This window comes from Bubalus bubalis, chromosome X (genome assembly GCF_019923935.1).
Source record: "Bubalus bubalis isolate 160015118507 breed Murrah chromosome X, NDDB_SH_1, whole genome shotgun sequence".
NCBI lineage: Eukaryota > Metazoa > Chordata > Mammalia > Artiodactyla > Bovidae > Bubalus > Bubalus bubalis.
The window spans coordinates 64702167-64729566 of record NC_059181.1 but is presented as its reverse complement, the minus strand read 5'-3'; the positions used below and the strand labels follow the sequence as shown (position 1 = coordinate 64729566).

Here is a 27400-nt window from a genome sequence, read left to right as displayed (position 1 = left end):
AACAGAATCCAAGAACACATGAAAAGAATTGTACACCATGATCAAGTGGGATTTATCCCAGGGATACAAGGGTTCTTCCATATATGCAAATCAATCAATGTGATATACCATGTTAACAAAGTAAAAGATAAAAACATATGATCATCTCGGTGCAGAGAATGCTTTCAATAAAATACAACACCCATTTATGATTTTTTAAAAAACTCTCTAGAAAATTGGCACAGAAGGAGCCTACCTCAGCATGATAAAGTCCGTATATGACAAACACACAGCAAGCACTGTTCTCGGTGGCAAAAAAATGAAAGAAGCATTTCCTCTAAAATCAGGAACAAACAAGGGTACCCACTCTTACCACTATTATTCAACATGGTTTTGGAAGTCATAGCCATGGCAATCAGAGAAGAAAAAGAAATAAAAGGAATCCAGGTTGAAAAAGAAGTAAAACCCTCACTGTTTGCAGATGCACTGTTTGTATACACAGAAAACCCTAAAAACACCACCCAAAACTACTAGAGCTAATCAATGAATTTAGTAGTTACAAGATATAAAATTAATACACAGAAAGTCCTTGCATTCCTATGCACTAACAATGAAAAATGGGAAAGAGAAATTAAGGAAACAATTGAATTCACCACTGCAACAAAAAGAATAAAATACCTACCAATAAACCTACCTAAGCAGACAAAAGACCTGTATGCAGCACACTATAAGACACTGATGAAAGAAATCAAAGATGACACAAACAGATGGTGAGATATATCATGTTCTTGGATTGGAAGAATCAATATTCTCAAAATGACTATACTTACCAAAGCAATCCACAGATTCAATGCAATCCCTATCAAATTACCATGGCATTTTTCACAGAACTAGAACCAAAAAAATTTCACAGTTTGTATGGAAACACAGAAGACCCTGAAGAGCCTAAGCAATCTTGAGAAAGAAAAATGGAGCTGGAGAAATCAACATTCCTGACTTCAGACTATACTACAAAGCTACACTCATCAAGACAATATGTATGTACTTGCACAAAAACAGAACTATAGACCAATGGAACAAGCTAGACAGCCCAGAGATAAACCCAAACACCTATGCTATGCTATGCTAAGTCACTTCAGTCGTGTCCGACTCTGTGTGACCCCATAGACGGCAGCCCCCCAGGCTCCACCGTCCCTGGGATTCTCCAGGCAAGAACACTGGAGTGAGTTGCCATTTCCTTCTCCAATGCAAGAAAATGAAAAGTGAAATTGAAGTCTCTCAGTCTTGACCAACTCTTAGCAACCCCATGGACTGCAGCCCACCAGGCTCCTCCGCCCATGGGATTTTCCAGGCAAGAGTACTCAAAGGAGGCAAGAATATACGATGGAGAAAAGACAGTCTCTTTAATCATTGGTATTGGGAAAACTGGACATCGACAGGTAAAAGAATAAAATTAGAACACTTCCTAACACCATATACAAAAATAAACTCAAAATGGATTAAAGACTTAAATGTAAGGCCAGAAACTATAAAGCTCTCAGAGGAAAACATAGGTAGTACATCCTTTGACATAAATCACAGCAAGATTCTCTCTGACCTACCTCCTAGATTAATGGAAATAAAAACCAAAATGAACAAATGGGACCTAATTAAACTTAAAAGATTTTGAACAGAAAAGGATACTATGAACAAGATGAAAGGATAACTCTCAGAATGGGAGAAAATAACTGGAAATGAAGCAACTGACAAAGAGTTAATCTCTAAAATATATAAACAGCACATACAGCTCAATATCAGAAAAACAAACAACACAGTCAAAAAATGAGCAGAGGACCTAAACAGACATTTCTCTGAAGAAGACATACAGATGACTAACAAACACATGAATAGATGCTCAACATTGCTCATTATTAGAGAAATGCAAATCAAAACTACAATGAGCTATCACCTCACACCAGTCAGAATGGCCATCATCAAAAATCTACAAACGATAAATGCTAGAGAGGATGTGGAGAAAAGGGAACCCTCAAATGTAAACGGATACAGTCATTATGGCAAACAATATAGAGATTCATTTTTTTTAATATAAATTTATTTATTTTAATTGGAGGTTAATTACTTTACAATATTGTATTGGTTTTTTAAAATAGGGATAAATCTACCATATGACCCAGCAATCCCACTACTGGGCATATACCCTGAGAAAACCACAATTCTAAAAGGCTCATGTACCCACCCCAATGTTCATTGCAGCACTATTTACAATAGCCAAGACATGGAAGCAACCTAGATGTCCATTGATAGATGAATGGATAAAGAAGTTGTGATACATTTATACTATGGAATATTAATCAGCCATAGAAAGGAACAAATTTGAGTCAGTTGTAGTGAAGTGGATGAACCTTAAGCCTCTTATACAGAGTGAAGTAAGTCAGAAAGAGAAAAACAAGCATCATATATTATCACCTATATATGGAATATAGAAAAATGGTACTGAGGAACCTAGTCGAGAATGGACATGTGGACACAGTGGGAGAAGGTGAAGGTGGGACAAATTGAGAAAGTAGCATTGACATATACACACTACCATGTGTAAAACAGATAGCAAGTGGGAAGTTGCTATATAACCCAGGGAGCCCAGCCTGGCACTCTGTGATGACCTAGAGGGGTGGGGTGGGGGGAGGAGAAGCAGGCTCAGAAGGGAAGGGATATATATATATATATATAATTATAACTGATTTGTATTGTTGTATGGCAGAAACCAACACAGAATTGTAAAGCAATTTTCCACAAATTAAAAAAATAAATAAATTTTTTTTAAGTTTCCAAATAGCAAAAAAAAGGGAAGAGAACATGCACAGCTATTCATAAAAGAAATACAAATGGCCAGTATATATATGAAAACATGCTCAATCTTACTAGTAATAAAAATGAAACAATGTCATTTTAATGTATCAGATAAGCAAGAATTAAAAAGATTATCAATGCCATTATTGTTATAGATGTGGGGATACTTTATATACTGATGGTGGCAATATTGGCACAACTTTTTTATTGTGTAATTTGGCAATCTATAAAAGTTTTTGTGTTTCCTTTGTTCTAACAGTTCTACTTGTAAGAGTTTATCCTAAGGAAATAATAGAAAAATTGCATTACAGTGTTGCTTATAATACAACAGTCTAAGTGTCTCTTATGGAATCATTTTTAGCTTTTACAAAGAATAAGTTAGAAAAATTGGATCACAAAAGAATATGTGTAGTATAATCCCCTTCACATAAAATCAGATAATTGTTAGCCTTCTAAATATTTTTTATGCCTACACACATACACACACAAAAACCAAGGCTCATTGGATGAGATAATATATAAAATGCTCAGCGCAGTACTTGGCACATAACATTCAACAAATTGTTGCTGTTATTCTTGTCAGTGTTCAGTAGTCATTCCATGCTCTGCAATCAGGCAATGTGCTAAGTACTTATAATAAATAAAATACTATCTTTTTTGAGGAAGTCTCATCTCTTGGTCATCATCCTTTACCATTTCCCATTCTGCAGCTTTATTGGCTCTCAGATGAATTGTTGAAATAGAGAATGGTCAGTGAGGATTGTCTCATTTGTACCATTACCACCAGAAAGTTGGTTTGAAATAATTGAAGGATTTCCTTTATTTCAAAGTTAAAACCACAAAGATTGTTTTAAAATTCTCTTTAAGATGAAGATGGAACCAGCTTGAATTCAAGTATCCTGGCAGCACTCCGAAAATTGCAGGATGGATATTTTGGTGGGGCAAGGTATGTGACCTCTATGCACTCTTTAGTGAAATGTAATGAAGTTTGGATGCTGGGTATAGTAATGGTAAACTGGTGATGCCTTTCTCTGTGTCTTTTAACAACATGTACCCATCGTATTCTGAAGGCCTGGTATTTGATAGATTGAATCAAGGAATTTAATATTGCAGAGAAGAGTTGGAATTTTTCCTCACCCTGTTCCTTGCCTATACCCCATAAATTCAGCGGGTCAGGAAACTTACTCTGGAAGGAAGGAAGGAAGAATGAAAGGAAGGAATGGAAGGAAGGAGGGAGAAAAGAAGGTTGTTGGACTATTCAATTCTGACTGTTTTTCTTTTTTTTTTCCCCTAAGTTTTTATTTTGAAAAATTTTAAGTAGACACAGATGTGCAAGAATCTTATTGAATACTATTTACCCTCCCTCAACTCACCTGTTATTAACATCTGTCCCATTTGTGTGCTGTCTCTCTCCCTTCCTTCCTACGCTCCGTCCCTTACTCCCTTGTTCCTTATCCTTCTCCCTGTCTCACACATACATATGTGCACACACACACTTTTTTTGCTAAAGTGTGTGAGAATTGGAGGTATCATGACTCTTCAACCCTAAATACTTGTCTCTGTCTTCTAAGAAAGAGGGCATTCTCATAAATGACTACAATATAATCAGCACACTCAGAAATTTTAATGTTGATATGAATCTATTACAGAGTTCATATTCAAAATTACCCAGTTGTCTCAATAATGTTTTCCCATAGCTTTGTTCCTGCTCCAGATCCAATAAAAAGTCACTCACTGTATTTTAGTTATTATATCTCTTTGATGTCTTTTAATCTAGAACAATCCCTCAGCCTTTCATTAATATTTCATGACAATTTTCACTGTAGTTTTGAAGAAAGGTCAGTTATTTTGCAGAATGCCTCTCGATTTGGTTAAAATGGTATCTTGAGTCACTTTCCTTTGTCTGGGTTTACTCATTGGTGACCTCACAACTGATGTGTCTATTGTTTGCCAGCCCTTCCATAAGGAGAGTGCTTCTCTCCATATTCTTCATAATCTTCTACTCAAGACTCCATTATCCTTTCTCTAACAGTCTTTGACTAAATGGCTTTAGCTTCCTTTGATGAATCAGTTATTATTAATGTGGTTGTAAAATGACTGTGTTTTGTAAAATGTGGTTGTAAAATTCTGTGTTTCTAGCATTCTTTGTACATGTACTAGTTGGAATCTTTCTGTAAAACATAAAATTTTTTTAAAAGCTTCCCATACCCCATTTATTTTGTAGCTTTATTGTCAGCATAGTCATAGATTCTTATTTTATTCTTATGTCATGCTCCATTCCATTGTTTATTTCAGTGTTCATAATAAGATTTGGTCATTGGGAGCCCCCTCAAGTTGGACTTCTTTTAAAAATCAGTACTATTGGGTTTCCCTTTGGGTTTGAGTTTTGCAATTGGCTTTATAAGTAGGGAAGAATATAATTTACAATCTACTATAATTCTTAAAATTGTCAGATACTGTTTTTTCTTTTCAAAATGGTCTTTTTGAGTATTTTTTGAAATGATATGACAAATTTGAGATGATTTATCTTCATTCTGTCCTAGCTTATCTTGCAGCTAATGGAAATTTTTGCCACATGTTCGGCATAGTTAACAACATAGTGTGTGGCAGTGTAAGACAGAAAAACTGATCTGCTGGTGGATTGTGAACCCATAATTGTAGTCTTTATTAACATGGTACCCTAACCTATACTACACAATGTCTAGGAGGGCTGTAAATTTTCACTTTAAAAAATTTGTACTAATGTATAAACGTTAGTAATCCCCCAACAAAACATTTCAGGTATCTTTTTTTTCCTGCTAAACTGTGTTGTTTTAAAAAGAATTTCCTCTGATTTTCTGTGTTTTATTTACCCTCTTTTCAGGATTCAAACAGGTAAATTGTCAGAGTTTTTGACAACATCTTGTTGCACACATTTGAGCTTCATGGATCCTGGACCTGAGGGTAAACTGTACAGTGAAGATTATGATGACTATGATAATGAGCTGGAATCTGGTGACTGGATTAATGGCTATGGTTTATCCCGTAATGGTAAGGAGGCTTCATAAACTCACTGGCTTTGCTGGACAAGAACACAAAGTAGTACTGAGCATCCTCCTTAATATTTCTCACTGCCAGCAGTCTCATTCCCGTTTAATACACCTAGATTTCTACTATTGTCTGGCTTCACTTTTCATACTTCTACTTACCTTTGGTTTCTGGTCTAATATCCCTGTGGTGATTGTGGAGTATAGAGTTGGACTATCCCTTATTAAGGTTAGGAGAGGCTTCTATCCCAGGTACATAAAATGACTGGTGCTTTAAAAATAGATGGAAGCAGTGGTGAATGAGAGATATTTAATCAAGTATATAGTAGGAAAACTAGACATGTACATACTGCTTTTTGACATTAAAAAGCACAAAAATATGAAATTCCATTAGGGTTATATAGAATATTACAGGGACACATCAGAAACTCTGGGAAGGTCTCTATAGTTTGAAAAAACTGATTTTGTATGCCTATAGCTTTCATATTACAAACTAGACAAATAAAGCAGAATAAAATATAATTGGCTTCTAGGCATACAAAGATGATATAGTGAGATAGTATCGTGAGGGGATAAATTTAAAATGCCTGAAAAACACTCTTTAAGTATTAAAATGCTGACCTAGGCAGGGCAAGCATTACATTATTTGAATCCCAAAGAGAGAAAGGGCTGATGGGAATGAATTATTGTTTTAATTATGTAAAACATGGTCTGCCTACTTTCTTTGTCTGGGTATTTGCCTGTTAACCTGTATGTTAAGGCAGCCAATTTCTTTATCTTAATAGTGGTATGTTGGAAAGAAGAAAAAAATAAATAAATTAGCTTTCCTCAATGAGCTAGCAAGCATAATCTTATATACAATAAACCAGCACACTAGCAGTCAGAAGGACTGTTTTCTCATTGGGTTCAGTATATACTCACCTAAGTACCATTTAATTCACTGTTTTCATAAGATCTAAAATAGTATGAATTTCTTTGTTTGAAGAGTACATTAAATACAAGGTTATTTCATGTTATCAGTAATATCCAAAGTCATGATATCTATCTTGGCATAAGCTGAGATATTTTGAAAACCAAATATTTTGAAAATCATTATTTTGATCATATACTGATGTTGTTTGCTATTCCATAGGTAGTTGTAATTTACATCTGTAACACTCATTCTCTCAGATTACTTTCTTAAATATATCTTTTTAATGATATGTTTTATTAAGTTTGATATTATACAATCTTAGTCACTTTCTTCTGTCTGGGTTTACTCATTGGTGGCCTCACAGTAGACATGTCTATCGCTTGCCATACCTACCATATTCTTCATAATCCTCCATTCAAGTGTCTAGATTGTAATCAAAATTATAATATTTGTCATTAAGATGTCACTGAGTGTGAGGTCGCCTCACAATGGACATGTCTATTGCTTGCCATCCCTACCATAATCTTTCTAATCCTCCATTCAAGTGTCTAGATTATAATAATCAAGGTTATAATATTTGTCATTAAGATGTCATTGAGTGTGAGGTCCACTCTTGCAGTTTTGCTAGTTCCCATTAGTCACGTCAGAGAACAGAAATACAACTGGAGAAATCCCCAAAGATGACCAAAATCCAGATGATGCATGACTGATATAGCAAACTTTGGTATTGATCCAAACACTGGGCTTTTCCAACTACAAATGTTCATGTAAAATCTGAAATGTTAAACATCCACAGAATATGGTTTTTTTGTTTCTATTATCCATAATCAGAGATAATGTTACAGAAGGTGTAGGGAAGAGGGAGAACCCCAGAGAATAAGGACCATATTTGTCTTCTCCACCACTGAAACCTCAGCACCTAGTACACCACCTGGTCCATTGTGGACAATAAATATTTGATTAATAAATGAAGGCAGTGACTAAAAAGACCAACATGTGGTCAGTAGTTCTTTTTGTACCAGTGCCACATGGAGATTGGTGGGTTTTTTCCTTTTTTTTTTTAACCATAGTAGCTGCCATTTGTGGAATCTGTTTTCAGCTAGGCTCCATGTTTAGTGGAAGATTTTTGCCCTTCTCCACAAGTTTCCTCATACCAGTGAGATTCAAAGGGCCCTGTTCTACTCCTGCTTCTCCTCCTCCTCCACTGCCACCAACATTGCCATCACATACACATACATAGATCATGAAATGCTCCACCTTGTCTATAATAAGCTCAAACTACTTTCACAGGACCTAAAAGTAGTATTATCTCAACAAGGTTGAGGAATAGGTGGAGCCTGGTAAATGGCCATGGTTTCTGAATAGTAAAGATTGTGAAATGATCACAAACTTTTTTTTTTACCCCATGAGCTAAAACAACATGTTTCTGGTGCTATAGTGTGGGCACAGGAGCCAGTCATTCTGTTTGGTGGTGTAGACTGTGAAGTTACTAAAATATTTATTTATTTTTCTCTCCCTCCTTTCCCCACTAACCTTGCAGCTCACTCTGGTGATGAAGTTGCTCGTTATTTAGATCACCTTTTGGCACACACTGCTCCCCATCCTAAACTAGCCCCTACCTCACAGAAGGGAGGGCTAAATCGGTTCCGAACTGCTGTGCAAACAACCTGCGATTTAATGTCCTTGGTGACCAAGGCCAAGGAGCTGCATGTACAGAGTGAGTAATGCCATGACTCACTAGAGTCAGGAACAGGATGACGTCGAGCCCAGGATGGGGGTGGGGTGTTTATTACAGTGTAAGCAGGAACTTTATTTTGTTCACTGCGTTATCCTCAGCATCTCAAACAGGATCTAGAATATATTAGATGCTCAAATATTTGTGAAATTAATAATTGGGTATACTTTTGCTATAGATAGGGCTTCCCTAGTGGCTCAGATGGTAAAAAAATCCACCTGCAACAGAGGTGAGCCCAGTTCAGTCCCTGGGCCAAGAAGCTCCCCTGGAGAAGGGAAGGGCTACCCACTCCAGTGTTCTTGCCTGGAAGAGTCAGACATGATTGAGTAACCAACACTCACTTTTTCACTTTTTGCTATAGTATAGTGTTCTTGTCTGGAGAATCCCAGGGACAGGGGAGCCTGGTGGGCTGCCATCTATGGGGTCGCACAGAGTCGGACACGACTGAAGTGACTTAGCAGCAGCAGCAGCAGTGCTAGGTAGTCTGGTTTATCTAGTTACATAGAAGGAAGAGACAGGACAAGAGGTATGGAGCATATTCAGTTTTAACATCAAAGTATTAAAAGGCGAAAAGAATTTTTTCATCCTTTGGAAAATTTACTAATTTGGAAATAATTTTGTTTAAAGAGAAAGCATTGCAGACTATTACAAGATAATCTTGCAATGATAGGGAAATATTCTGCCTTAAGTAAGCTACATCTGGCTCCTTAGGCCAGCTTTAACTTATACAGTCAGTTGTTTCAGCAGCATAGAGCTGTTTGTCAACTACAGTATCATTATTTGACAACTTTGCGATTCTTCTCCCCAGGATCACTACCCTTCCTCAGTAGTATCTGCGGTGGAGGATGTCTTTTCTAGTACACATTGCCAGAAGTAGTCATAGTTCCTAGGAGTGTTCAGTACCTGTATGGTAGCTGCATGTGAAGGGACAGAAGGGTTCATTGGCCACACCTAGAGGACCTAAATGTTAACATTTCACAGATGACAAGAATGAGATGCATGCTTTTACTGTCTAAAATTTTATTGACCATTACTAACCAAAAATATTAAACATGATCACTGGAGAATCATTTAACAATTAGAAAAGGGAAAAACCTAGCATATATAGCATTTGTCTATGCTTCCTTGACAAAGGGCTTGTGCAAAGACTTCAGCTTTATTAAGTTATACTTCTAGATTGTGAATTAGGAAACTTGAGCTTAATTCCCAGCTCTGCTACTTACTTGCTTAAACAGTTATTTGGGCTCTGTATCTCACTTTCTGTATCTGTAAAATGGCCAAAATGGCAAGAAAATCTCTCCTTAGAGGTTATGGTAAGTATTTCAACAATGAACTGTAAGTAAAAATCTTAAAATATCTCAAAGTTGATCAGCCACTACATTTTTTTATTTCCTAGATAGGGTCATTCATTTATGTATTCTCAAGGAATTCTAACTGCTAGCTGCCAGATATTCTCCTAGGAGAATCTGGAAAATATAAAATGTAACTGGGTTCTTTCTGTTATATCTGTATTCTTTTAAAATGTCAGTAATAGCTCCATTGTGGTATTGATTACATTCATAGGATTTAACATCTTATATGTCCAGCTGATGCTATAATTCTAGATATTCTATTCAAAATATGTTTATTAATTGATCAAATATCCATTGATTTATCTGACCTTCATGTATCTTTTCTTTGCAATTACCAAGAAAGGGTAAATTTCCCATTCTTGTTCCATAAGGAACTAACCCATATGTAACTTCATTGTTGAGATCAACTGTGCATTTTTATTAATCTCTTAATTATCTAAGCTTTTCCATAAATGTCAACCTCTTGCAGATGTCCATATGTATCTTCCTACAAAGATATTTCAGGCTTCCCGGCCTTCATTCAACTTACTTGATTCACCTCATCCCCAACAAGAGGACCAGGTAAATTTACACAGGAGATATTTCTATCACCTTTTTTGCAAAACTACCATTCTTACAGAAAATGATTGAACTAGCCATTATGGTTTCTGCTAGTAACTAGCAGTAAGGAAAACGCCACCATGGTGAAAACATATGTCCTTTTTAGTTCACTTTTTAAATGAGGAAGTGTTTCTAGTCAGACTTAAGAAAACTAGATTGCTGTTGCATACATTCTGAAGGTGTCATTGTTTTTGCTTTACTTTTTGTCAAAATTTAGGGAACTCTTATGGGAAAGTTTTAGAGGTGAAAAGATCAACACTCTAGGGCATTATTTAAGGTAAGCACTTGTGGAATTTTTTTGTTTGTTTGTCTTTTCTCAAACTAAAGGTTCCCTCTGTTCGTGTAGAAATACATCTTCCTAGAGACCACTCTGGGGAAGTGGACTTCAAAGCACTGGTTTTACAGTTAAAAGAGACCTCCAGCTTACAAGAGCAAGCTGATATCCTCTACATGCTATATACTATGAAGTAAGTTGTGGAAATTATCAATCTACTTTCATGTTTGTGTAGAAAGGAATTATAGTATAGTAAATACAGCACAGCTTTGGAGTCTCACTGATGTGGATTTGAGTAGTTTTGCAACCTACTTGCTGTATAACTTCAAAGTCTCAATTGTCCTCATTTTTGAAATTTAGATTATACCTACCTCATAGAATTGTTATGAAGATTAAAACAAAATAAAATATCTGCAGTCTCTTATACAATGCCTGGTCCATAGTAAGTCACTAATCACATAAGCCTCCATTATTTAAAAAAAAATCTACAGGTAAATAAATTTGTAACTCAAAAGAAGTAAGAATATGGAGGCTTACAGGAAAATGAAGCTAGCATTAGTGAGTGTTTGCTATGTGTCAGGCACCCTCTGTGAAGTACATCTTATCTAGGTATGTCTAACTCAGTATGCCCAAATTGAACTCCATTCTCCTGTCCTCCCAGAACCCCCAACAAAATAACCTGTTCTTCCTCATGTAGTCATGTTGTTGACACCCTGAAGAGGGAGGATTGAGCCCCGCCCTCCCCTAATTTGGTTTGGATATCGAGACTGATGATGCCACACACATACCAGAAGGGTGTGAAATGTTTATTACCTACATAATGAAACTTTCTGGGGACAGAGGAACAGGCTGTCAAGTTAGCCCTTAAAAAGCAAGAATGAGGCTGGATTTGGAATTTTATTTTGATTCGGAGGTAAGGCTTGGATGAGGGTTTGTTCTCAATGGCACCAAAGAGATAACACTCAGACTTTCTTATCAACTTGCCCAGATGGAGGCTGGAAAGGAAAGGGGAGTTGTACAACTTGAAAGCAGTCAACAATCAAATATCAAAAATGGAGTCACTTCTATGACTCCATTCTATGAGTCAATTCTCCATCTCTATTGTTGGAACTAACACTTACCTAATCATCAAGTCTTCTCCCCATATCCAGTTAATCATCAAGTCTGTCCAGTTTTATCTCTAAATATTTATCTTTTGCATCTCTACTGTTGCTGTCTTCATTCAGGCCTTTGTCTTTCCCTAGGACTGTTGCTACAGTTTTCTAACAACTTTCTGCTTTGATCTAGTTCTCTTCCAACCCATCCTCCACAGAGGAGGGAGAGTAACTTTGATGATAGAAATGTTGAAACTTATAAAAAAGTAGAGAGAATAGTGTGATGAATACTTTTAGACCTATCTCCCAGCCTGAACACATGATTAATCTTGTCCCATCTATATTCTCATTCTCTCTTCCTCCTGGATTATTTTGAAGAGGATACCAAACATTTTATCACTTTATCCCTAAGTCAGTTCAGTTCAGTCACTCAGTCATGTCTGACTCTTTGTGACACCATGGACTGCAGCACGCCAGGATTTCCTGTCCCAGAGCCTACTTAAACTCATGTCCATTGAGTCAATGATACCATCCAACCATCTAAATCCTCTGTCGTCCCCTTGAGTGGGTAACAGGCAGGAAGGCCAGGGGTCTCCAAACGGAGGAAATAGCCTGCAAGTGTCAGACATTTTTATCTCTCTTAAGCGGCAGGAGGAAACAAACTAGCGATATTTTTTCCTTCTCTATACAAATTTAAAAGGAGGTTTCTCTTAAAATACTGTGTTGCCATAATGACACCTGGTTTCACCTGAAGTTAACTATTCTCAAACCTAGAGATAACCAATGCCTTTTTCTCATGGAAATATTTGTCTTAAGCTATGCTAATGTACTATGCATTTACCCCAAACTCTGTCTTCAAGTCGGTTCCGCCTCTTGGCTCAGAAGCTACTTGACAAACCAGTATGTTATACTCAGATATTGTTCCCCTAATCTATGTAAATAAAACTATTTGTATGGTGATCTGCCCTTCTTCAAGATTCAAGTTAATCATTTCATGGCCCAGGATGAACCATTTGGTGCCAAGATTATCCCAAAATGCATCTTATGGGTGAGGGGCCTAGTGCCATTCTGAGTTTTAAGACATTCCTTTCTTTTATTAACAGACTGCTAGTGACTATATAACATCCAGCTGAAGACTAGCAGGGGGGTACTCTTTCTGCCCCCTTCTGATTCCTATGTCAAAAGCTTTCTCTATCTCCTTTATACTTTAATAAAGCTTTATTACGCAAAAGCTCTGAGCGATCAAGCCTTGTCTCTGGCCCCAGATTGAATTCTTCTCTTCTGGGGGCCAAGAATCCCAGCGTCTTTTTTTTCGTTCAACAACAACCTTTCACCCTTCTCCTCCCGCTTTCAATCTTTCCCAACATCAGGGTCTTCCCAGAGAGTCAGTTCTTCACATCAGGTAGCCAAAGTATTGGAGTTTCAGCTTTAGCATCAGTCCTTCCAATGAATATTCAGGACTGATTTCCTTTAGGATGGACTGGTTGGATCTCCTTACAGTCCAAGGGACTCTCAAGAGTCTTCTCCAACACCCCAGTTCAAAAGCATCAATTCTTTGGTTCTCAGCTCTCTTTATAGTCCAACTCTCACATCCATACATGACTATTGGAAAAATCATAGCTTTGACTAGACGGACATTTGTTGGCAAAGTAATGTCTCTGCTTTTTAATACGCTATCTAGGTTGGTCAGAACTTTTTTTCCAAGAAACAAGTGTCTTTTAATTTCATGGCTGCAGTCACCATCTGCAGTGATTTTTGGAGCCCAGAAAAATAAAGTCTCTCACTGTTTCCATTGTTTCCCCATCTATTTGCCATGAAATGATGGGACCAGATGCCATGATCTTGATTTTCTGAATGTTGAGCTTTTAAGCCAACTTTTTCACTGCCCTCTTTCACTTTCATCAAGAGGCTTTTTAGTTCTTCTTCACTTTCTGGCATAAGGGTGGTCTCATCTGCATATCTGACGTTATTGATATTTCTCCCGGCAATCTTGATTCCAGCTTGTGTTTCTTCCAGCCCAGCGTTTCTCATGATGTACTCTGCATATAAGTTAAATAAGCAGGGTGACAAAATACAGCCTTGACGTACTGTGTTTCTGATTTTTTATCCCTAAATATTTCAGTACTATTTCTAAAAAATGTGAAAGTGAAAGTCACTCAGTCGTGTCTGACTGTTTGTGACCCCATGGACTATACAGTCGTTGGAATTCTCCAGGCCAGAATACTGGAGTGGGTAGCCTTTAAGAATCTCTTTAAATGTAACCACAGTGGAATTGCTGGTTTAAATGTAACCACAGTGGAATTGCTGGTTCTAGACAAAATAGAGTAAATGCATTTCTCTCTGTTCCTCCTGCTAAGTACAGGAGGACATTATTTATAAAACAAATGTAACAAGATGTCAAAAGGTAGAGAGAAGAAGGCACATTGGCTAAGGACCTCAGGATTGAAGAGTGACAGGGTGGTAACATCCCCGGGTTTTCTTTGTTTCCTCATTGGGTGCTGGAGAAGCCATCAGCCTAAAAAGGACAACCAGTGAGCACAGACAACAAAAACCCTAAGGAAAACCCATTTTTCCCAGACCAGAGAAAAGGCACCCTAGCAAGACCAGAGAAAAGGCATCCTAGCAAGACAGACATCTTTGAGACAATACCACTTTACTCCACCCAAGCCCCAGAGAAAAATCTGTGGTGCTACTCCTGTCAACAAAGGCTGAATGGGAAGCTCAAACTTCTGCTCCACCTTCCTCACTGCCAGGGAGTGTCAAAGAAGGCTAGGTAAGGATCTGGGACTTTCAACCTCTCTAGTTGATAATGAAGTCCCCTTGAACTGTCTGACTCCAGTGCCTATGTTGTTTCCATCAGATTATAGTGTTTAATGAGTAAACAAGGAAGCTGAAAAGCCCATCAGCACCAAAGTTGAATTTTTACATACCCAATTTTATTAAAAATAGCCCAAACATATTTTAAGCCATTTAGGGCCTATCTGCTTTGCATCCTCCTCAAAATTCATCCTGCATCTGCTAAGAAGAGATAAACCCTGGGCCATGAGTATCCCAAACCACTGCTGCATTCAGAGCTTTCTAACCTAGCAACTCCTCATGGTGCTACTAAGGTATATACCTAGACATGTAACCCCCTCCTCCTCTCTTCCCTGGGAGTTTCCTTGCCCTCCTCCTGTTGTGGATGGTAGAACTTATGCCTTACATAAGCCTCCTGACAGTCTGATGCTGTGAGGGACTACCCCTTTCATACAAGCTATCCATGTACCAACTGTTAAAACTTGTTATATGCTACTACCAAAAAAAACACATGAGAATTATTACATTGATACCTTTGTTCCTTTCTTTTTCCTTTAAAGTAAGGTACTCTGTTCACAAAGTATCAGCTGAGTACTTACGTGCCAGGTACAATACTAAATGCAGAGTAATGAAAAGATAGAGAAAGTGAAAAGAGATAAGGCGTAAGGACAGAATGACTGTAGCTTGAATGAAAACTGATGATTCAGCAGGGTAGTTGGGATGGGCAAGCACAGACTTGAAAAACTCCTGCTTTCCTATCAGGTCAGATGATCCATGGTTGACTGTCAACTTTTCTGCTGCCAACACATGAATTTTCTTCATCTAATCTGGTATATACTAACTTTACCATAACATCTGATTGAAACTTGTAATCTCCCTAAAACTAGGTAATATCAAACCTTTTGAGTAGATTGTATATGATGTACTATGTGGCTTTTAATACACTTGGAATTCTGCCCAATATCCCTTTGTGAATTTGAGTAGAAACTGGGAGGTGGGGTCTCCTATGGCTATTGACTAGTATTCCTTCTGTGAATTGTCTGTTCATAAACTTTGCTTTCTATTGGGTTATTTATATTTTTCTTATTGATAGCATATATTACTATTTTCTTTGCTATATTTGTTGCAGATATTTTGTCCAAATAATTTGCTTTTTAACTTTGTTCATATGCCTTTCTCTGTGCAAAAATTTTATTTTATATAGTCAAATCTACATCAGTATTTTCTTTTTTGGTTTCTGGATTTCTTGTCATACATGGGGAGAATCTTCTTCCCTCCCAGAATTTAGAAATATTTTAAATGCCTTTAAGAATTTTTAAAAATTTAAGCTCTTGATCTACTTGAAATTTATTTTTATATATCTTCTTACTCAACATGTCTAAAGTCAAATTCACTGTCTTTACCAGAAACATACTGCTGCCTGGCTTTTCATGGTATTATTGTTGTTTCAGTCACCCAGACGTGAAATTGTGCCACCATCTTCAAGTCTTTCTCACCCCCTGCCTCTCCCTACACGACCACAACTATAGCTGGGAATCAGTGATCAAACCTTTATCCTCTATACTATAACTTTCAACCTTTATCTACCATTGCTCCCCCATCAGAGTATGAATTCTCCCACCAAAACAGCCCATTGCTTATCATATCCAAAGCCTGTACATGACTACTTTCAGACCTTTGTTCATGTTTTTTCCTCTGTCTGGCCCACTCTTCTTTACCACATCCCATTTCTCTTTGTTGGAATTCTAGCCATATATCAAGGCCTGAATTATCTGTCACCTCCAAGAAACTTTCTCTGATCTCTAGGAATAAAAAGAATTTTCCCTGATTGTGAGATATTGCAATACTTATTTTCATATTATTTATTTTCATTCTGACCATTACAAACTTAGAGAGAAAACTTGTAAAGATAATACAAAAAAGAATTTCTGGATATCCATCACTCAGATCCCTCAGATGTTCACACTGAGCTTTAATATTTCTATATCTCTGTCTTTCTCTCTCTCTCCCTCCCTCCCTCCTTTTGTCCTTCCCTGTCTTCTTCATCATCATCTCATCATTGTCATCACCACACACATATTTTTTCTGAACCATTGACACTAAGTGCAAACACGATCCCTCTCTACCCCCAAATATTAATACTTCAGTGAGTATTTCCTAAAGACTAGGGATTCACTTATATAAGCACAGTACAATTGCCAAAATCAGAAAATTAATGTTAAGATAATACCACTATCTAACGTACAGCTTTGCTGGTTGTCCAACAAATATCTAAGATTTGTTGGTTGTCCCAATAATGTCTTTATAGCAAAAGAAAATCTAAATGATGAATTTCATTTAGTTCTCATATGTCCCTTGTCTCCTTTAATGTGGAACAGTTCCTAAGTCTTTATCTTTAATGTTATTGACTTTTTAAAATTTAAAACAATGCAGATTTATTATCTTAGTCCCAGAGGTCAGAAGACTAATAATTATCCTTCCAGTTAAAATAAATTTTTTCAGAAAGAATCTTGAGTTGGGAGAGATTATCCTGGTTGATCAAGGTGGGCCTGATATAAACATAAGGGTCCTTATAAGAGAGGAGTTGATATCATGGTGGAAGCAGAGAAGAAAGAAAAGATGATATGGCTGTTGTTAACATTTTTAAAGGATACAGACAATTTATTTTGCAGAATATCCCTAAAGTTTGGTTTATCTGATGTTTCTTCATAATTAAATTTAGGTTATACATTTTAGGCAAGAATACTACTGAAGTGGGGCTTCCTAGGTGGCTCAGTGGTAAAGAATCTGCCTGCCAATGCAGGAGACACAGGAAACGTGGGAATATCATTTACAATTATCTTCTACTTAGTAGACAGATTTTTCTTGACAGTTTCTGTCTCTGTGCAAAACTTTTACTTTGAGGTAGTCTTATTTGTTTCTTTATCCACACTTGAATAGGAGATGGCAACAGGGGAAGGGCTGGTAGGATGAATTGGGAGATTGGGGTTGATATATATACACTACTATGTATAAAAGATATAACTATTGAGAACCTATTGTATAGCTCAGGAAACTCTACTCAGTGCTCTGTGGTGACCTAAATGGGAAGGAAATCCAAAAGACAGGATATATATATATATACACACACACACATACACACATATAGCTGATTCACTTTGCTGTACAACAAAAATTAATACAACATTGTAAAGCAACTATTCTCTAATAAAAATTAATTTTTAAAAAAATTGCTAAGACCAGTGTCAAAAGAGCATACTGTCTATGTTTTCTTCTAGAATTTTTATGGTTTCATGTCTTACGTTTAAGTCTTTAATCCATTTTGAGTTTATTTTTATATATAGTATAGGAAAGTAATACAGTTTGATTCTCTTGCGTGTATTAGTAGCTGTCCAGTTTTCCCAACACCATTTGTTTAAAGAGACTGTATTTTCCCATTGTATATTCTTATCTCCTTTGTTGAACATTTATTGATTATATAAGCATGAATTTATTTCTGGAGTCTCTACTCTGTTCCGTTGGTCTGTGTGTCTGCTTTTGTGCCAGTACCATACTTCTTTGAAGAGTATAGCTTTATAGTATAGTCCAAAGACAGGGAGCATGATTCCTCCAGCTTTTTCTTTTTAAAATTATTTTGGCCATTCAGTGTCTTTAGTATTTCCATACAAATTTTAGGACTATTTGTTCTAGTTCTGTGAAAAATGCCATTGGTATTTTGATAAGGATTGCATTGAATCTAAAGATTGCCTTGGGTAGTATGGTGACATTAGCAATATTAATTCTTCCAATCCATGAACACAGTATATCTTTTCATTTGTTTTTGCCACCTTCAATTTCTTTCATACAGTGTCTTATAGTTTTCCAAGTACAAGTCTTTTATCTCCTTACTTAGATTTATTTTTATTTTATTCTTTTGATATGATTTTAAATGAGATTGATCTTAATTTCTCTTTCTGATCCTTTATTGTCAGTTTGTAGAAATGCAGTAGATTTATGTATATTAATTTTGTATCCTGCAACTTTACTGAATTCATTGATGAGTTCTAGTAGTTTTTTAGTGGAATTTTTTATATATTAGAGAAATTGGCCTCTGAATTGGAAATATTTTTTCTCAGTTTGTAATGTGTTCTATTGGAGAAGGAAATGGCAACCCACTCCAGTGTTCTTGCCTGGAGAATCCCAGGGACGGGGGGAGCCTGGTGGGCTGCCGTCTGTGGGATCACACAGAGTTGGACACGACTGAAGCGACTTAGCAGCAGCAGCAGCAGCAGCAATGTGTTCTATGACTTTTCTTACAGTGGTTTTTGCAATGAGTTTTTGGTATTTATATAAATATATATTTATGTGTGATATATAAATGTATCAACCTTTCTTTTATGGCTTCTGGTATAAAGTACACAGTTTAAAAGTCCTCTTGCTTCTAAAATAATAAAGTTGTTCTCCCCTATCTCTTTTAGTACTTTGACATTTAAATTTGATACATTTGGAATTTTGGTGTACAGTGCGAAGCATGGATTCAACTTTTTCCCCAGTGGCTACTTGTCTTAACATCATTTAATAAATAATCTACCTTTTATCATATACTAAATTCCCAATTTTATAACACTTTATATATCTTTTATGGTATTTTATAGTTGACTTGCACTATATAAATTTTTATAGCAATAATGTATATGATATATATCTTTTAAAAATAAGCAAATTTTTTCTTCTTCATTACTTCCCTAAGTGCACCATTCTTTCTGAACTTGAAGTAGTTAAATTAAATCTTTGACTTTAATTTCAGCTACCTTGAAGCCCATTGATAGGGTAAAAGAATGCATTTTGTCAAAACACAACTGAAACTAAGACTTATTCTTGTCTAGATATTTGGCTTTCAGTACTGACTATTAAAATAGTTTTTTTTATAAGAATTCACAGTAAATAACATTCATTTCCTAATGAGAGAGACCTATCAAAAACAAGCACACTCATTATAACACAAACGAAAGATTGTTGCCTGTAGCTTTATTTATAATTAATGTAGGCCTGCCTTTAACATTTCAGAGGACCTGACTGGGACACTGGATTGTATGATGAAGAGAGCATCACAGTCAGAGAGCTGCTTACTGAGCTATATGGCAAAGTTGGAGAAATTCGTCACTGGGGCCTGATCAGATACATCTCTGGGATCTTAAGGAAGAAGGTGGAAGCACTTGATGAGGTACTATGAATTCTTAAATTTATATCAAATCTAAATGGAGGTGCTTTTTAAAAAAATTTGTTTCTGAAGTTTTTTAAGGAAATCACCACAGCATCTAATCATTTGAACTGTTGTTTTTCCCACATAAAATTTCTGATATCAGTTAACCTTTTTTTTTAATGAGTGTCAAATATTTAATACTGAAGCATATAAACTGTAGACTTATAGAGGTGTTAAAAACTAAAAAATCATAGATCTTAAGAAGGAATTTACACTAGACTAAAAGATCCTACCTCTTAGGAAATAAAAATACCTTCATAGAAATCTTTCTTTTCTGATGTTCATGGCATTTCCTAAGGAAAAGACTGATGTGTCATTAAATTAAGTGGGGAGCAAAGGTTTCTAGGCTGGAAATCTGAAGTATTCTGTGAAGGGTAATACTGTTACGCTGTTTATTTGTAGGCCTGCACAGACCTTCTCTCCCATCAGAAACATTTGACAGTGGGACTCCCCCCAGAACCTCGAGAGAAGACCATCTCTGCGTTAGTATGGTTTTGTTTGGGTTTGATCAAGCTTCTCTGAAATTTTAGAGCTGTGAGGACTGGCCACAATTCTGTTGTCCTAATCTATAAATGGATGATAATGTCCTATGTGTGTGACCTTCTATCAGGGACTCTCGATGTGAGAATGTTTGTAGTGATATTTCTGTGCTGTGCTTAGTTGTATCCAACTCTTTGTGACTCCATGGATTGGAGCCCGCCAGACTCCTCTGTCCATGGGATTCTCCAGGCAAGAATACTGGAGTGGGTTGCCACTTCCTTCTCCAGAGGATCTTCCCGACCCAGGGATCAAACCCAGGTCTCCCACATTGCAAGCAGATTCTTTACCATCTGAGCCACCAGGAAGCAGTGATAGGACATGAGTAAATGAAAGATAAAACTCACAGGGATTACTCAAATGTATTTTGCTCTTTTGGAGGTTTTTTGTTTGTTTGTTTTTACTTATTGACTTTCCCAAACCTTTCCTTCAAAAAAATCAACAAACAAGGCAACTGGAATTATCCCACACACACACACAAAATGAGCTATTCTATAGACTTCATTCTAGACCTCTCTCCTATGCTTATAGATGGCTATTTTTTCCTTATGTCTCTTCACATTTCTTCTCTCTGTCCAAATTTCTCACTTATAAAAGACACCAGTCATAGTAGATTACAGCCCACCCAATGACCTCACTTTAGCTTACCTCTTTATAGAGTCACTTTATAGACCCCATCTCCAAACAAGGTTATGCTCTGAGGTCCTAGGAGTTAGGATTTCAACATAGGAACTTGGAACACAATTCAGTCCATAACACCATACTCCTGCCAAGCAAAACCTTTTATTACAAATTAGATCAATTCTGTGACTACTGTGGGTAATCCAAAAGAAAATGACATCCCCCATGCTCCCAGAGTGTTTAGTATCAACAGGAGAGTCAGAAGTATGGGAGGGAGCATGTGTGCATATATATATAATCTGATGAATCTATAAAAATCAGTATAAGACTATAAAGTATGATTGTAAAGCAATAAAATGGCTTCCAAAAGGCACAGCTTAAATTTAGTTTGTTACTTTCCAGCCATAATAGTAACTTATCAAATGTTAAGAATTAACCACGAAAACCTGCTCTGGATAGACATCATGGGGTGAGTTTTAAGTACAATTGTGAGGGAGAAAGGCAATCCAGGCTTAGAGAGGAGGGAGCAGAGCTCTCCTGAGTTCATACAGGCCAGAGTGCTTTGGGGAGGCAGTAAACTTTGAAGACTGAAAGAAACAGAATACCAGTAATGATGAGATGTTGAGACACTGACTTGGACTTAGGAGGAGCTTTTTCATTTTCTCAATATATTTAGGTTAAGTAGTTGCAGAATTTTGTCTTTGTTCACTGTCTTCTTCCTTAGACCTCTGCCCTATGAAGTACTCACTCAACTGATAGATGAAGCCAGTGAAGGGGATATGAGCATTTCAATTCTTACACAGGTGAGCAGAATTATAAAGCCTAATCTGATGACTGATATTTAAAAGTTTGTTTTCAGTTGATCTGGCAATTTCTGAAGACCGCAAAATAGGTCTTGTGAGATCCATGGTATAATTTTTGTCTGTATTCATTCCATGCACAGGAAATAATGGTATATCTAGCCATGTATATGCGAACTCAACCTGGCCTCTTTGCTGAAATGTTTCGACTTCGAATTGGTCTGATCATACAAGTTATGGCAACAGAACTGGCCCACTCCCTTCGATGCTCAGGTATTCAATTAAGTAATTGAGGCAGAATTCATTTTCATTAGAGTTCTATTAAGTTTTGAATCAGGAGAGAAAGGAAGCTAAAAGATTTCTATCAGTAGCTCAGATGCTGCATATAGCAGTATTGTTCCCATGTTTGTCTCTATACAAGTCAAGGGATTGCTATAACAAGTTTATATATCAGTTTTCAATTTCAAAATTCCATCTTTTGGTGGCTCTGCGCTCCGAATTACCTTCCTACTAACTCCTAGAATGATCCAGGACATGTGAAAAGTGAAAGTGTTAGCTGCTCAGTCATGTCCAACTCTTGGCAACCCCATGGACTGCAGCTCACTAGGCTCCTCTGTCCATGGAGAGAGCCTAGTGTCCATGGAGAGATTCCATGTCTCCTGGAATTCTCCAGGCAAGAATATTGGAGTAGGCTGCCATTTCCTTCTCCAGGGGATCTTCCCAACCCAGTGATTGAACCTGGGTCTTCTGCATACATCAAACTAAGTATGACAGACTGGGTTTGATTCTGATTCAGGCATGCCACCTCTGGCTGTCAGATTGAGTCACCACATCAGTTTGATTATAGTATCAGTATTCTGTCTAGTTACCATCAGGATCAAATAAAGGAAGGCAATATTTCTGTTAATATTTATCTGACAAAACTTTTTGATATTAGCTAAAGGTATATTTGGCAAGGTGATAGTTTTAGAAAAATAAATGGGGCCTTTGGAAGCTGTAGCACAGAAGTATGGGGGGACCCCATGGCATGACCTTCATATTTGTTTGATTTCAACAAGAATGACAAAATAATAGAGATAGGGATTGCATAAAAAAATAAAATCATAGTTGCAAAACTCAATGTTAACCATTGTTTCAATTAAATTTCCCCAAAAGGCTTTTAATTGCACTGTTAGCAAGTAGCTAAATTTATTGATTTGAATCCAACCTAAATTACATGATATAATGTATATTTAAATAACCCTTTAGAGAAATAAAACTAATGATTATTCTGTACCTACCATATGCCAGACACTACTTTTATACATTATCTCATTTAATCCTTACAACAACCCAATGGTGAAGGTATTTTTAATCTCACTTTTACTGAAAAGAAATTGGAACTCAACAAACTATTGGATATAAGATAGGCTCAAGGATGTACTGTGTAACATGGGAACATAGCCTATAATTTTGTAATAACTGTAAATTGAAAGTAACCTTTAAAATAAAATTTTATATAAAACTCAATGATCAGTTTTTTTTAAAAAAATGAAACTCAGGTTAATTACTTGCCCAAAGTTACATAACTAGTAAATAGCGAAATTTGAGTCCAAGTCTGCCTTATTGTAAATGATTTCCAGTTCAGCACATTATTATAGATTGCATTGTAATCTATTACAATAGATTACATTGGGCTTTTCCAGGTGTCGCTAGTGGTAAAGAACCTGCCTGCCAATGCAGGAGGAGATGTAAGAGACATGGGTTTGAACCCTGAGTCAGGAAGATCCCCTGAGGGAGGGCATGGCAACCTACTCCGGTATTCTTGCCAGAGAATCCCAAAGACAGAGGAACCTGGCAGGCTACAGTCCGTAGGGTGGCAAACAGTCAGTCTCATACACACACACACACACACACACACACACACACACACACATATATCAAGGGATGTTTTATGAGTCTGATTATTCATTAATTAACCTCAAGAAGGGATAAAATCCTCAAACATTCTTTACTTTTTCTTAATTGCCCATTACAGAATTTTTTTTTCTTGTGGATTACCCAAGCCATGGCTATTCATTTCTTCTAGGATAAAGTCAAGGTCCCTGGGTCTGATATCCAAGACTCTCAATAGTTTGACCGCTGCCTCCTACTTTAACAGTGCTTCGCATTTTATCAGTCCTCATCCTTGGAGATTGATGTCTCCTCTGATTTCCAAAGCATTTATTGTCTATACCTTTCATTTGACACTTAGTATGGCCATGTCATGTTTTATTGTTGTTTATCTTGTTCACATGTCTGGTCTTTCCTACACATTGCTAGTTGGTCAGCCTCTCAAGGCAAGCATTATGTCATACCTGTTTGTCCTAACATTGCTTAAAATCATGACCTAGATGTAGTAAACTCATAATAGGTGTCTGATGTTGATGAACAAGTTCAAGTTATCTCCTCAATATTCTTCATAATTTCATGGATTCATATCTGTTTTTAAATTGCCATATTTCCAGACTGAGAAGTTTTGATTATTTTAGCCCATCTTCATATACACATCCATTACTTTCTCCAACTGGTTTCCAGTTTGATTTTTATCTTTCATTTGTCCCACTTTCAAATAAAGATTCTACTGAGTATACCCTACTGATGTGGAAGAGGACTGAAGAAGTCAAGAACCTGGTTAATCCATAAACTAGATAATCTGTCCTTAAATTATTAAGAATCTATTGCAGTATGCATGCCTAGGCAATATAGTGCTGGAAATGTATTTCATAATTCTGTTCTTCCAATCAAGTGACTCAGAAATTCTAAGCAAGAAAAGAAACAGAAAAAGTGGGGTGGGAATGGCAGGCCAATTAGAAATACCTCTGTCCTAACATTTCTGCTGACTAGCTGAGGAAGCCACAGATGGCCTGATGAATCTCAGTCCTTCAGCCATGAAGAGCCTCTTGCATCATATACTCAGTGGCAAGGAGTTTGGAGTGGAACGAAGTGGTAAGGTTGAATAACTGCATTTCTATTTCACAGTGCTTATTTTAAATGTTTCATTGATTTTAAAATACTGTTCTTTTATCAGAGAAACTTTTCCTCCAAATAAATAGAACCCCTATATATGGAATAGTTTAAACCAAAGCTCTCTTCCGGAACAAGATTTGGAAACCACTGTGTGTCTTTTTTCCCCCTTAAATTAAGTAGATTACTATTATATTTTGTTTTGGACTGTCTTATATATTCCTTTACATTAAGTCTCTAGCACAAATAGCAATCTATATCATCTAAAACTTTCTTGTATCCCAGTTGACAATAATTCAGTAGCATTTATGGTGATGTGTATGTGTGTGTAGCTGTCGGATGTATCCTTTTACCTTTAAATTCAAATACATTTGGGTTCTATCACAAATTAACCTTATACCTGCACTTGGTGGTTTGGCGGTAGTATTTGATATCAAGTCTGGTCCCATCACTTCATGGGAAATATATGGGGAAACAGTGGAAACAGTGCCAGGCTTTATTTTGGGGGGCTCAAAAATCACTGCAGATGGTGATTGCAGCCATGAAAGTAAAAGGCGCTTACTCCTTGGAAGGGAAGTTATGACCAACCTAGATAGTATATTGAAAAGCAGAGATATTACTTTGCCAACAAAGGTCCGTCTAGTCAAGGCTATGGTTTTTCCTGTGGTCATGTATGGATGTGAGAGTTGGACTGTGAAGAAAGCCGAGCACCGAAGAATTGATGCTTTTGAACGGTGGTGTTGGAGAAGACTCTTGAGAGTCCCTTGGACTACAAGGAGATCCAACCAGTCCATTCTGAAGGAGATCAGCCCTGGGATTTCTTTGGAAGGAATGATGCTAAAGCTGAAACTCCAGTACTTTGGCCACCTCATGCAAAGAGTTGACTCATTGGAAAAGACTCTGATGCTGGGAGGGATTGGGGGCAGGAGGAGAAGGGGACGACAGAGGATGAGATGGCTGGATGGCATCACCGACTCAATGGACGTGGGTTTGGGTGAACTCCGCGAGTTGGTGATGGACAGGGAGGCCTGGCGTGCTGCGATTCATGGGGTCGCAAAGAGTCGGACACGACTGAGCGACTGAACTGAACTGAACTGAACCTAAAACATCAGAGCAAATGAAGAGTCATCTCCCATGCTTAACTTTCAGAGTTAGAATAAATAAATATGTAATATCAGATGGATGGATACCTTAGAGTGGTAAGAGAAAGTTATAAAGCAGTATCCCTCAAGCCTTACTGTTCATAAGAATTACCTAGGCTACAGTCATTACTTACTTACTTACTTGCTAAACTGCAGACTTTGATTCAGTAGGTCTACAGTTGGGCCTAAAATTCTAGCAAGCTTCTAGGTGATGGCGATGCTGCAGGTCTGTGAACCACACTTTGAATAGAAAGTGTTGAGTTTTATAGCTGTTGAGTTTTTCATTATTATTAACATAAAAGGAGGTCATACATCTGAGTCTTTTAAAAGTGGTGGAGAAAAAGTTTGAACCTGATTATCCTCCCTCTTTCTCTTTAACCCATCATGCTATATAGTTCGTCCTACTGATTCAAATATCAGCCCTGCTATTTCAATCCGTGAGGTTGGTGCTGTTGGAGCAACCAAAACAGAACGAACTGGGATCATGCAGTTAAAAAGTGAGATAAAGCAGGTAAGATACTACTTGGGAAATGAACTGGGATATTTCCATGTTTAAGAACATTATTTTGGATTCAGACTTTGTAAGATCATGTATTTTGCTTTGTATCCTAAATTTAATTTGAGCCATTTATTTTTCAGGTGGACTTTCGTAGACTGTCTATCTCAACTGAAAGTCAGGTGAAACAAGTAGGGATCCTTTAACATAAATTAACCTGCCTTTAGCTCTACAAAACATGCATGAGCTCATGACTTTTTTAAAATAAGATAAGCCACACAGTAGCTTGTTTGATTCTCCTTTCTAGCAATCACGCTTTCATTTTTCTGGACCAAAGTCTTTTGCTAATTTTAAGATGAAAATAATTTGTTTCTGATAGCAAGAAATTAAAACCTTGAATTCCTCTTGTTAAGGTTAAATGTAATTTTGGAATTAATTAATTAATTAACATGTAATTTTAGACTTAAATTTCTTACTTTCAAGAACCAGACTAGGTGAGGGCTTTTTTAAAATCTATTTTCAGATTTTTGTCATTGTCATGATAGAGCTATACGAAACACATTGTGGACACATAGAGGAAAAAACATATAAATCAATCTGGGTGTTGGTGAGAGTCACCGAATATCAGACTGTAGCCTCTTACTCATTTTTCCCCCTGGAGATGAGAATAGATGAGTTTTTGTGTTATACAAAAAAATAACACAAGCTTCCATAGTTTCTCTTAAAACTTTAGAAAATCTTGTGATTTCAAAGTCTTTTAATGAAAAGCTTAAAACTACCCCTCCTGCCTTCAAAATAGACTTACACTAGCTTATGATACTGGAGCACGTCCAAAAAGGACAGGCAAAATGGAAATTTTGCTTGTTTATATGTTTGTTTGTTTGCTTGCTTTAGGAGTCAGAAACTATTTAGGAAAATAAAGACCGAATGCTTGAAGTTTAATTTGAAGTAAACTTAATTT

General features: G+C 36.8%; 1 protein-coding gene across 5 annotated transcripts in view; it reads left to right on the top strand.

Moving 5' to 3' along the window:
- The window catches only part of PHKA1 (phosphorylase kinase regulatory subunit alpha 1), a 169186-nt gene that overhangs the window by 116159 nt on the left and 25627 nt on the right, over positions 1-27400 (top strand). Inside the window, exons 17-28 of one of the 5 annotated variants that reach the window (XM_025277101.2) lie at positions 3694-3772; positions 5690-5856; positions 8306-8482; positions 10322-10413; positions 10780-10919; positions 19663-19819; positions 20261-20340; positions 21741-21819; positions 21960-22089; positions 24682-24783; positions 26339-26454; positions 26583-26621. In XM_025277101.2, coding sequence (XP_025132886.1) covers positions 3694-3772; positions 5690-5856; positions 8306-8482; positions 10322-10413; positions 10780-10919; positions 19663-19819; positions 20261-20340; positions 21741-21819; positions 21960-22089; positions 24682-24783; positions 26339-26454; positions 26583-26621 — 1358 coding nt within the window. Of the gene's footprint in view, positions 1-3693; positions 3773-5689; positions 5857-8305; positions 8483-10321; positions 10414-10779; positions 10920-19662; positions 19820-20260; positions 20341-21740; positions 21820-21959; positions 22090-24681; positions 24784-26338; positions 26455-26582; positions 26631-27400 lie in introns of all 5 variants that reach the window. The other 4 variants (XM_025277099.2, XM_025277103.2, XM_025277102.2 and 1 more) reach the window with 4 other exon arrangements.